At 45.7% G+C, this 12,710-nt stretch overlaps 1 protein-coding gene across 15 annotated transcripts in view; it reads left to right on the top strand.

Annotated features, from left to right (window-relative positions):
- Positions 1-12,710, top strand: part of PHACTR1 (phosphatase and actin regulator 1) — a 582,572-nt gene that overhangs the window by 339,606 nt on the left and 230,256 nt on the right. For all 15 annotated transcript variants that reach the window (XM_051855839.2, XM_051855837.2, XM_051855844.2 and 12 more), the window contains one exon: positions 208-372. In XM_051855839.2, the coding sequence (XP_051711799.1) occupies positions 208-372 (165 nt within the window). The remainder of the gene's footprint in view (positions 1-207; positions 373-12,710) is intronic.

Raw genomic sequence — 12,710 nt, 5'->3', positions numbered from 1 at the left:
TCAGAATCTGTAAGGTTTGGCTGACGGTCCGCAGCCTTGAGAACGCACTGGTATGACTTCCATTCCAAAAGGCAAAAAGAGAAGCAGAACTCTGGTCACATGCTCTCTGTTATCTGTAACCATGGAAAACGTTGGCCATCTGTGAGCTCCCATTTGAACACTTTTTCCCTCCCTCTCTCTATTTCATCTCTTTCTTGGGAAAACAAGCTGAGGAAGTGGAGAGGCTGGCGGCCATGCGTTCTGACTCCCTGGTCCCGGGCACCCACACCCCGCCCATCCGGAGGAGAAGTAAGTTTGCCAACCTGGGAAGGATTTTCAAGCCTTGGAAATGGAGGAAGAAGAAAAGCGAAAAATTCAAACACACGTCAGCAGGTAAGGTGATTTTTGCCCCCTTTATTTCTTGTTAGTTATTTGTTGAATCCGGTGCTGTTTCTTAATTAGTGCAGTTCAATGCAAGTCTTGGGGTTTATTTGGTCTATATAATTCTTCAATGTGACTGATAGTGGCATTGACAAGCTCTGTGTTTTCTTGTATGTCAAGGATTTTGTTGTGGTTTTTTCAGTAGCAGAACAACCACTTCTTTTTGATCTGTAATTAATCTGAACATAAAACCCCTCTTTTTTCCGCACTTGAATGCTTTCATCCTACCATTGACACTCCGGGTTTTATTATCCATCCCTGTTCTCATTGTTCCAGTAAATGTCAACACACAGCAGAACAGACCTTGTCTATGCCCATTGGCAGATAAGGAAAGGTGATTTCACAGAGGAGAGATCTTGAATTAATGACTCTTGAACATGGCAGGAAAACAAAGAATAATGAGTGACAAAGATTTGTAGCTCAGTGGAAAGCAAAGAATAGTGGAGGAAAGGCAGAACAGCTGAGAGGTTAAAGCCCAGATCCTGGAGGTAGCCTGCCTGGGTTCAGATCCCAGCCCTGACACTTGTTAGTGATATGACTTTGCTCAACGGATTTAACCTCAATTGTCTCACTTACAAACTCGGAGTAAGAACAGTACCTTACGTCACTTAATGTTTGTGGAGAATTGATCTGGCATCCTAGGTAGATTTTTAAAAAAATTATTGATTTGAGATATAGAGAACTCCCATTCAGTGTTTCATTCTTCAAATGCCCACAATGGCCAGGACCAGGCCAGGGCTGGACTAGGTCTCCCATGTGAGTGGCAGGGACTCAATTACTTGAGCCATCAACACTTCTTCCCAGCGTCTGTATTAGCAGGAAAAGTTGGAGTCAGGAGCTGGGAATCGAACCCAGGGACTCTGATGTAGGAATGTGGGCATCTTAACTGCCAAGCAAATAACTTCTCCTTAAATGGATATTTTTACATACATAAGGGTATGCAGAGGGAGATATATAGGAAAAGACACAAAGGGTTTTGCTTTTACCCTTGGGTTAGAAATGAATGAACTTCAGAATTTCACGACTCTCAATCATCACCCCTCTGACCAAATCCCTGCATTCATATTGAGTTCTCCACACTCTCAGTCATGTGCAGACCCCTGAAGTTGTAACAAAACTCACAGGTCCTTCAGACATTCCTAAAAACCACTGAGTGATCGACAAGTGAGCAAAACTCCAAATGGATGTCCCCTATGGAGTGAGAGAGAGAAGAGCACTTAGGTCATTGGTTACAGGAATAAAAATACAGTTAGAGAGCACAAGTTCTAGTGTGCTACAGCACAGGAGGGTGACTGCTGCTTACAGTTTGCTATGTGTTTTGTAAAGGACTAGAGAAAGGGAGCTCAGTGGTTCCCAATGCAAAGAAATGATAGGGGCTGGCGTTGTGGCATAGCAGGTCAGGCTGCCACCATTCAGGTGGACATTGGTTCACATCCCAGCTGCTCAGACTTCACATCCGACTCCCTGCTAATGACCTGGGAAAGCAGTGGAGGATGGCCCGAGTGTTTTGGCCCCTGCCACCTGTGTGGGAGACCCAGATAAAGCTGGTTTCTACCTGGCCCAGCCCTGGCCATTGAGGCCATCTAGGGAGTGAATCAGCAGATAGAAGATCGCTCTGTCTCTGCCTGACTCTGTAACTATTTTCAAATGAATAAAAAAATTTTTTAAATAAACATTTAAGAAGATGGAAATACTCATAGATTTGATTTGATCATTACTCATTTTATGCGTGTATCAAATTATCACACTTTACCCCAAAATTGTGTGTAATTATTAAGTATCAAAACTTAAAATAAAAATTAATGGTAGGCACTATGGTACAGTGAGTTAAGCCACCACTTGTGATGTCCACATCCCATATCAGAGTGCTGGTTTGAGCCTGGCTACCTCATTCCCAATACTGCTCCCTGCTAATGTGCCTGGGAAGTAGCAGTTTATGGCTTAAATACTTGGGCCCCTGCCACCCACTTGGGCGACTCAGATGGAGTTCCTGGCTCCTGGTTTTGGCCTAGCCTAGCCCTGGCTGTTGTAGCCATTGGAAGAGTAAACCAGGGAATTGAAGATCTCTCTCTCTCTCTCTCTCTCTCTTTCACTGTTCAAATAAATAACTTTTTAAAAAATAATAATAAGGGAAAGGAAATCTAAATGAAATATAGAAAGAAAATGGGAGTGAAAAAACACTGAAGTGTTGAAAAAAAATAGTACCAGAGAAATCTCAAAATCCTTTCCTAACTCTGCAAGATGCTTTGTAATAATATACACACATTTAAATAATCGCCTTTTGTCAGCATGAGTCCCTGAATGGTGGAGTGGTAGATGCATTTCCTTCTGGCACATCAGGGGCTGTGTTCAGTGCACTTGGCAATGCCACAGGCAAGGCCCTCATCCTTCTCACATGAGTGACGATGTTGGCTTCTTCAAGACATTGGAAAACTTGTCCAGCAATAGGAGCAAATAACAGTGGTAGCAAATTGCTCATGAATCATTAAAAACCTGAACATTTTTCTTCTAAAGCTCTTTTGGGAGAAAAGACTCAAATATGTGACAAGCAAAGTCGCTAACTGTAAATCATTCATATCATTAACTATTCTTAGCCAGTTCTTGCAATCGCCATGGCCAAACTGATTAGTTCGGCAGCTGAATGTGATATTTATATGTAGATTTTTCTTTAAAGAAACATTCAGCTCCTGAATTATCGAAGGCAGAAACTATACCGTGATAGATGAGTACATGACTGAAAGTATTCTAGCTTTTTTCAAAAGTGAATATTTACCCTGGCAAATTTTTTTTTTTTTTTTTTTTGACAGGCAGAGTGGATAGTGAGAGAGAGACAGAGAGAGAAAGGTCTTCCTTTGCCGTTGGTTCACCCTCCAATGGCCGCTGCTGCAGCCGGCGCACCGCGCTGATCCGATGGCAGGAGCCAGGAGCCAGGTGCTTTTCCTGGTCTCCCATGGGGTGCAGGGCCCAAGCACCTGGGCCATCCTCCACTGCACTCCCTGGCCATAGCAGAGAGCTGGCCTGGAAGAGGGGCAACCGGGACAGAATCCGGCGCCCCAACCGGGACTAGAACCCGGTGTGCCGGCGCCGCAAGGTGGAGGATTAGCCTATTGAGCCACGGCGCCGGCTAAGGCAAATTTTTTATAATATGTACTTCTATATATTTTTGCACCAAAATTAGCTCATGCTTTTCATTCTATTTTTCCCTGACTTGTTGAAGTCCCCTTTTATATGTTCAAATGCTTTAAAGTGCAGACTTACTTGCGTGTGTAATAAAATATAAAAGGGCATTGACTATGGGAATGTTAATTAGTTGGTCAATTTCAGCTGGTGGGCGTGCATTTGTCTTGTATATAAAGAAAAGCAAATATTTAGTGACACTTGTTGAAGATCTTGGATGGACCTGATTCAGGGCCATTGCAAGAGATGCTGGGACCGCTGCACTGGGGTCTTGCTTAGGGGAGAGAGATTGGGTTTGACTTAAAGACAGCATGGGCAGGCGGGAATTATAACCAAAGAGCAGGTAAAAAAAATGGCCAAGAGCAAACCCCAGGAGTATGGGGGATTCTGATGGCAGACAGTGATCAGCCATCAGCCAGGGGCAGTGGAAAATGAAGAACTGGATTTGATACTGAGGATGATCCAATATTGAGGATGGGGGACTCTGGTTGAGCTGACTGAGCAGGATCCCTGCTAAAATTGGATGAGGCAGAGAGGAACTTAACAGGCCAAAATCAGGCCTTAAGAAAAGGACTGCAGGAGAACCTGAGAAACATTTGGCTGATGAGAAATTCTTTGTCAGCGTACACAGTATCTTTTTATAGGTACAATGATGCCCACTGTTTGAAAGAGTAAGTCCACATGTTACATTTATGTTATATGTGTGTATTTAAAGTTATTTGCTTTCTTAGCCATACAAAGGACATTAGCACAATGTACACTTGGCTTATGATTATTTCCTTGGAGTTACATATATAATTTGCCATAATTAGCTGTGCTGTAGTTTTAATGTAACCAACATCACAGGCCACCTGTGTCTGTGTCGACGGTACCTTCAAAGGCACACCTGCAAATAGGATTTGTAAATTGTGTAGCAATAAGAAAACTACATTTGAAAATTATGACCTCAAATTCTCTTCCATGTTGGCACTGATGACTACACACATTTTCAAAGGCAGATCTCCAGGCCTCATGCTATGCCTACATCTTCATGCTCCAAGCTGGTGGCTTCAAAAGGCCTTAAGCTGGAAATGCTTATGGCCCAGAGTTGATCATAACCTCTTGTATCCATGGATCCCATTCATCACACTCTGCCCCCTACATGTGAGCATTAAGACCCAGAGGCTGAGCTCTGGATGGTGGTGGAAGCTCCCACAACTATGCATTGTTCTTAGAAGCTTGCGTGTATCACTTGGCAGTAGGAGAAAAACAGTAATAGAATGTAAAATTATAGGTCCTCCGGAGATGGTCCCTATGTGCTTGTCAATCTCCCCAGAGCTGTGGAGCCCTTAGCTAGACATACCCAGCTGCTTATGGGAAGCACCAGCAGTGTCCAAAGTGCATCTCCACACCTACCCCAGGCGTAAAGGCAGATGGTAGCATCGCCTCCCAGATAGAACTGATGGTGCCTCCCCCAGATGGCCAGCTCTCACAGTCTTATCCAGATTCTTAGAGAATGAGAACTGTATTTATAGAAAAGTAGCCTGGCAGGAGTAAGCTGTGAAGATGCCACTGAATTATGATTTCATTTCCTCTGAATGGAAAAATAATAAATGGTGGGGTTGGCCCTGGAATATCTATATTGTGTCCAAATTCCTTTTGTGCTTCTAGGATTTTTTTGCACACCTAGGACCTTGGTGGGGGAAATCCACACCCACCCACACCCACACACACATGTTTACTGAGTGTCCACCGTGTGCTGGAGCACCACGTGGCCCTGGGAGTATAGCTGAAAGCTAAACAAGACCTCGTTATTAACCTTGTGACATGTGCAGCACAGGAGAAGAGGTGAAGGTCAAGTCACAGAAGCAGAGGTCAGATCACACCTACGGGGAGGGCAGGGGAGGAGATGGAGAGCGAGAAGGAGGTCTTGACTTGGGCCGAGAGGACACAGAAATTTCCTGGTGAAGAGAGGTTTGAGCTGAAATCTGGGGAAGGATTAGGAATAAGGAAATGAGCACTCCGAGAGCAGAAACAGCAGGGGGAGAAGAAATAGGGATGAACAGTATAGGCAAGTAGGGAGAAGCATTGCAGAGAGGTGAAGCTGTCACATGGGCTGAGGCTGGAGCCTCACCGGTCCCGTGTCCCACAGTCTAAGTTAGACAAGAGCATGAGTGGCTGCAGGCAGACCAGTGAGGAGACCATGACGCACATGACAGCAGCATGAACTAATACTTGGCAGTGGAAAGGGAGGGGTTGGGAGACTTTGTAAAGAGCAAGTGACAGGACTAAGTGACAGGTTAGATATGGGAAGGAGAAAGAGAAGTGGTGTTTGTGGAATCAAATAATATTCCATTTTGGCGTTTGGTTGGAATATTGTTTAGTCTCAAACAAGGGGAACAACCTGGTATTTGCAACAACAGAGAGAAACCTGAAAGACCTTATGTTTAATGACCTCGCCAATCCCAGAAGGTAGATACACACTCAGACCACTCACGTGAGGCATCTAAAGTATTCAAACTCACAGGAGCAGGGAATAAGATAGTGGCTGCCATGGGAGGGGAACACAGGCGCTGTGGCTTACTGGGGATGGAGTTTCAGTTACCCAAGATGGGTAAGTTCTAGAGAGCCAGTGCACAACAGGGTCTATAGGGAGCCATAGTCCATGAAGAGACTGCATCCATGGGACATGCTCTGCACACACGCATGCACACACAAGCGGTCAAAGGGGAGTGTGCCCAGTGGACGTGATGGATATGTTTGTCACCTTGATGGTGCTGATGCTCTCCGGGGTATATGCCTGTGTCCAAACTCATCAAACTGTAGAAATTGTTAAGCCTCCAGGGTTTTTGTATGTATTTATTCTTCAATAAAGCTAATAAAAATTTGAGAAAAGAAGTGCCTAGCACAGCACCTCAGTGTTGGTGGCCTTAGCTGGGATGCATATTCTGAGGAATAGTAGTCAGGGGAGGAGAGGTATGATTCCAATTTTAGATGTGTGATTGGGTCTACTTATAATACCCAGAGTTAGCAGTTGGACCACAAAGGAGGAGTTTGGCACGGGTATGTAAAGTTGGGGGTCATTTGCATACTTATGATAATGAGAGTGATGACTATGTATGAGATTGGCTAGGGAACAAATATGGAATGGAAGGGAAAGCGAGCCAAGGCTGTCTTAGAGACAAAGGAAGACTAACGTGGAGGTGAGGGAGGATGAACGTGTAAAGATGGAAAGGCTGTGGCCAGAGCTGGGATTAAAACCGCGACACTGAGACGTGCTGGGAGCCAGGAACAGAGCCTGTGAGGGAGGTGTGTCCTCCATGGCCGTGAGAGCACCAAGGGAGAGAAGTACAGGATGTGGCCACGGATGTGAATGGCTCCTGTCAGCTGGAGGCCATGGGTGACCAGCAAGAGCTGTGTGGGACAGATGTCAGATCAGTGGGGAAGAACGTTTTGAAGAGTGGCAGTGAAGTGAGGAGGGATGGGACAAGGAGGACACGTGTGTGTCTGTAGGGGGTTGCATGTGTGCATCTCTACTGGGAGTCACTGTGTGTGTGTTGTCTGGCTTGTCTTCATTGTTTTACATGGCAGAGATAGAAACACACAAAGCCAATGTGACGGCTCTAGAAGAAAGAGAGTTACAAGATGTTGGAGGCAGAGGAGAGTGGGTAAGAGAGCTGAGGAGGGACAGGTTGGTAGGATGCACAGAGAGAGAAGAGCTGGCACCAGAGGAGGAATGAACTCTGCTGAGCTAGGAGGGACACAAGCTGTCTGTGTGGCAGGTGGACTGGTGGCTCTGCTTGGTGACTATCCGATGGCTGAGTTTTCTAGGTAGTAAGAGAGGTGGTCTTCTAGCAGGAAGGGGAGGAGAGGGACTGTAGCACTAAGGCTACCTCAGGTTATCACATTGCTATAAACGTACAGGAGTCCCCTTCACCCACTGCGAATATGACCCAAGACCCCCAGGGGATGCCCGAGACCACAGATGATGGTCATGACCTTGTAGAAGGGTGCTCCACAAAGTCATGGAAATTGGAATTAAAAGATAAGTTTATTATGGTACAAAAAGATTATGATATCAGTGCCTAGTTTTTCATAATACACGTCTCTATGAACTTTTTGAAGACCCCTCATATATGTTATGTGTTTAAATACATACACACCTATGATAGAGCTCAATTTATGAGTTAGGCATGGCAAGAGATTAACAACAACAATAATATAATGGTACAATTATAACTGTACTGTAATAAAAGTTGTAAAGCGTATCTGAATTGCCAGCAACACTACTCTTAGGGCCATTATTAGGTAAAATAAGTGTGACTTCAATACAAGCATCAGTTCTACAAAAAGCCAGTTGATAACAGGAGCCTGCTGAGTGACTAGTGGTCAAGTGATGTTAAATGGTTTGGTTACGCTGTGCGTGACTCTATCCTGAGTGGGACGGAGTGGCATGGTCAGAAGAGCTTATACTAATCACAACAGTGTGAAACTCAAAACATACGAATTAGTTATTTCTGGAATTTGCCATTTAGTGTTTTTGGATTGGAACTGGCATCATGGCACAGCAGGTTAAACCACCACCTTCCATGCCATCATCTGATATGAGCCAGGGTTTGAGAGCTGGCTGCTCCACTTCCGATTCTGCCTCCCTTCGGGGAAGGCAGAGGATGTTTCAAGTGCTTGGGCCCTGTCCCAACATGGGAGACATTCTTGGAATTCCAGGATCCTGGCTTTGGCCTGACCCAGCCCTGGCTGTTGGAGTCATTTGGGGAGTAAACAGAATGGAAGAAGGATCGGTTCTCTCTCCCTCTCCCTCTCTCCCTCTCTCCCTCTCCCCCTCTCCCCCCCTCTCCCCCTCTCCCCCTCTCCCCCCCTCTCCCCCTCTCCCCCTCTCACCTTCTCCCCCTCTCTCCCCCTCTCTCCCTCTCTCTCCCTCCCTCCCTCCCTCCCTCCGTCTCCTTCTCCCCTCTCCCTCCCTCCCTCCACTTCTTCCCCCCTCTCTTTTTCCTCCCCCTCCCCTTTTCTCACCCTTTCAGATAAATAAAATAAAGCTTAAAAAATTTGAATCACAAGTGACTGCAGGTACTGGTGACTTTTGTCTTAGAATTTGGCCATCTGGGCCCAGCCACAGATAAAGCAGGTAGTTAGTTCATGCTGGGCTGAATTTTAAAAAAAAGAAAAGAAAAGAAAAAGGGGAGGAATGGAAAGAAAGGAGATTAAGATAATTTTGTTAGTTTCCTAATAAATTACCATAAACTTGATAGATTGAAACAACAGAAGTTTGGTGTCAGTTTCAGGAGCCAGAAATCCACAGTCACAGTGCATGCAGGGTACGCTCCTCCTGCAGGCCCTCAGAGAGGCTCTGCCCCATGTCAGTCTTAGCTGCTGGTAGCAGCCGCCAACCCCTGTACCTCAGCCCTGCCTGGATCCATGTGGTCCTCCTCTCCCTGTCTCTCTCTGGATCACAGTTTTCTTCCTCTCCTTTCTTGTATAATGACCCTTACACAAGGTCCTTATAATGCAAATAGACATTAGGTTTAGGGCGCACCCTGCAGCCAGGATAATCTCTGAGACACTTACCTTTGTTACACGGCAAAGACTTTATTCCCTAATATGGTCACATTCACGGGCACCAGGGGTTAGGACTTGGACACATCTTTTGGGGAGACACAATTCAACCCACTTCAGTAATTGAACTTTAAATTGCAAAAGGAAGAAGAGTTCCCATGTGTTGAGAGGAATTAGAAAAATCAATGGACTCTGAGTTGCTAAAAGGTCAAAGAATTTTAAAACAATCCATGGGAGCTGTTGCTGGTGGAAGGCAGGACAGGCGCTTTGGGGGAAAGAAATGCCTTCTGCAATGACTCTCAAGGTAGCGCGGTGATGAAAGCCAAGTGCAACCTAAAATTATGGGAGCAGGGGCCAGCACTGTGGTGATTCCCATATGTGCCAGATTCCCATATGGCACCTGTTTTGAGTCCCGGCTGCTCCACTTCCGATCCAGCTCTCTGCTATGGCCTGGGAAAACAGTAGAAGATGGCCCGAGTGCTTGGGCACCTGCCCCTTTGGGTCTCTTTGGGAGACCCAGAAGAAGCTCCTGGCTCCTGGCTTCAGATCAGCACAGCTCTGGCCATTGCAGTCAATTGGGGAGTGAACCAGTGCATGGAAGACCTCTCCCTCTCTCTCTCTGCCTTTCTCTCTGTCTCTCTCTCTCTCTCTCTCTCTCTCTCTGTGTGTGTGTGTGTGTGTAACTCTTTCAAATAAATAAATAAATCTTTAAAAAAATAAATTGGAAAATGCCAGACCATGTTTTTTTTTTTTTAAAAAAATTATGAGAGTAGACTTTTGGAATAGAGGGATAAGTCAGAAAATGGATTTATTCTATTTAAAATGTGCTAAGTGATCCTGCTAATAAATTAGCACCTGTACAAAGGGTCTTCCAGATGTCTCTGGAAAGTGCATCTGATGAAAACCCTATGCATGGATTTCAAAAATGTTTTGCACCAAAATAAGCTTAATCTTATAATCCTTTTTTTCCACAGACTGTTACAAGTCCCATCATATATTTTATTTCTAAGATTTGGAGTTGACTTAATTTGCCATTTTCAATCAAAGAATAAAAGGAAGCTTCCTCTTTGGTTTTAGCACTGAACTAATTGCTGGATTGGTATTTACTTAGACTGATTTCTTTCTCTAAGGTATTTTTAGCCCATCATATGTTTAAGCCTCTTAACTGCTGCAGTTTAATTGATTCATAGATTGCTTTGTAATCTATCACTTCAGCTATGGGCAAACTCAACTAATAGAGGCGGCAGCACCTTCAATAGGAGTAATTGGTTACCTGTGCTCCTGTCACCCTGTTGGAACCTGTGAACTATGGCATCCAGTCTTTGCCTGCAGCAGCCCCACCCAACTGACAGCAGCAGTCAATGAAGAGTGAGCCCCAAACACACTGGGGGCTCCCTTGGTACTCATGACCGGGTCTAGAATGAACCCTCAGTGTCTTCTGCTCCTGAAATCCCTCCATACAACAAGAGCCCACACTTACCCCTGGCCCCTTAGCCAGCTGCTTCACCGAACTTCCTGTTTCCCTTCAGGATGAAACCCTGCTGACTTTATTTTGTCCTTCAAATCACCCAGAGTTGCTGATAACTTTTGCAACTGTTAGGCCCCAGGAATCTCTTCCCAGTAAGCCCTTGTATCCAGAATTCTTCCTCTTCAGCTAAAATGCCTTGGACGATGAAGGTTCCGAAAGCCCGTGTGGGATTCTGCCTTTGGGCCTGGTGGGAGAGGCGTCTGGGGGTCTCTGATACCAGCCTCAGAGTGCCAGTTCCTCTTTACTTAGTATCCTAGCCAACCATGCAATTGGAGTTAGGGGTGCAGTTGCAGTTCTTGCAATGGAGAAATGCACTCCAAGTTTACAGCGAGGCTTGTCTTGACATCCGTCTGTATTGTAGGACTGAAGAGTATGTCAACAGTCAGAAGCCATACCTCCAATCTGGTGCAAGGTCAGCTCTGTCCACCAGGGAAGCTCCGTGCACCATCACTGGTATAGCTCTTCAGCTGTAGGTTTATATTTTCCCCGCTGAGGCAAAGAGATAAACCCAATAGATTGAAAAACTGGTGATCATGAATAGCACCAGTGTCCTTGAAAGAGAGAGAGTTGTAGGCCTGTGCACCCAAACATTAGTGTTCACTTGATGTTCCCATTTCTTCAAGCTAACACAGTAATATTATCCACTTGTATAGAACATAGTGTTTTTTTCTTAAGATTGTATTTATTTATTTGAGAGGTAGAGTTACAGACAGTGAGAGAGAGAAACAGAGAAAGGTCTTATTTCCATTGGTTCACTCCCCAAATGGCTGCAATGGCCAGAGCTGCACTGATCCAAAGATAGGAGCTAGGAGCTTCTTCCTGGTCTTCCCATGCAGGTGCAGGGGCCCAAGGACTTGGGCCATCCTCCACTGCTATCCCAGGCTATAGCAGAGAGCTGGATGGGAAGAGGAGCAGCCAGGACTAGAACCGGCGCCCATATGGGATGCCGGTGCCACAGACGGAGGATTAACCTACTGCACTGCCATGCCAGCCCCAAACATAGGTTTTATTTATTTATTTATTTTTTTGACAGGCAGAGTGGACAGTGAGAGAGAGAGAGAGAGAGAAAGGTCTTCCTTTACCATTGGTTCACCCTCCAATGGCTGCTGTGGCCAGCGCACTGCGGCCAGCGCACTGCACTGATCCAAAGCCAAGAGCCAGGTGCTTCTCCTGGTCTCCCATGCGGGTGCAGGGCCCAAGCACTTGGGCCATCCTCCACTGCACTCCCGGGCCACAGCAGAGAGCTGGACTGGAAGAGGGGCAACCAGGATAGAATCTGGCGCCGCGACCGGGACTAGAACCCGGTGTGCTGGCACCACAGGCGGAGAATTAGCCTATTGAACCACGGCGCCGGCCCCCAAACATAGGTTTTTAAGGCTTCCATAAACCATAGAAGTTCAGAAAAAAAAAAAAAAAAAACAGCTTAGCCTGTTACATTTATTATGTACCAGATATTACATTGTCCATAAAATTGCAACTATGAATACAGATATAGCCCCTTACTCCCAAAGATTATTCTCTTAAAGGAAAAAACAGGTGATCAAGCCAGAAATTATGATGAAATATTAGTGATGTGTGATAGGAGACAAGCAGGGTCTTTATGAACTCAAAAGGTGAACCCAATGGAGTCCCAAGATACCAGGAAGTTTCCTAGAGAAGTGGATGTTTACCCAGTGTGTTTGAACAGAATACAGGGAATCCTGAAGAAGAAAGAAGTTGGAGATCTGTAACTTAGGACGAGTTTATGGCTTGAAAAGAATCGCTGGTGGGAGGCGCAGTGAGAATAGTGAGAGATGAGGAGGGGGGCAAGCATCTGCTCGTAGAAGGGTTTCCACGTGTGCCAGGGGCGTGGACGTTATCCTCATGCACTAGGAAGCAGAGGGCCTGCAGTTTTTTATTAGAGAGATGGGGAGAGAGATGGTGGTTCGTTTCCCAAGTGCCTCCAGTGCCAGGGCTGAGATGCAGTATCCACAGCTCCCACGTGGGAAGCAGCCACCCAGTTACTCAGCCATAACCGTTGCTCCCAGGGTCTGCA

This window comes from Oryctolagus cuniculus, chromosome 5 (assembly GCF_964237555.1).
Source record: "Oryctolagus cuniculus chromosome 5, mOryCun1.1, whole genome shotgun sequence".
In the NCBI taxonomy this organism is placed as follows: Eukaryota; Metazoa; Chordata; class Mammalia; order Lagomorpha; family Leporidae; genus Oryctolagus; species Oryctolagus cuniculus.
This window is presented reverse-complemented; position numbering and strand designations above follow the sequence as displayed.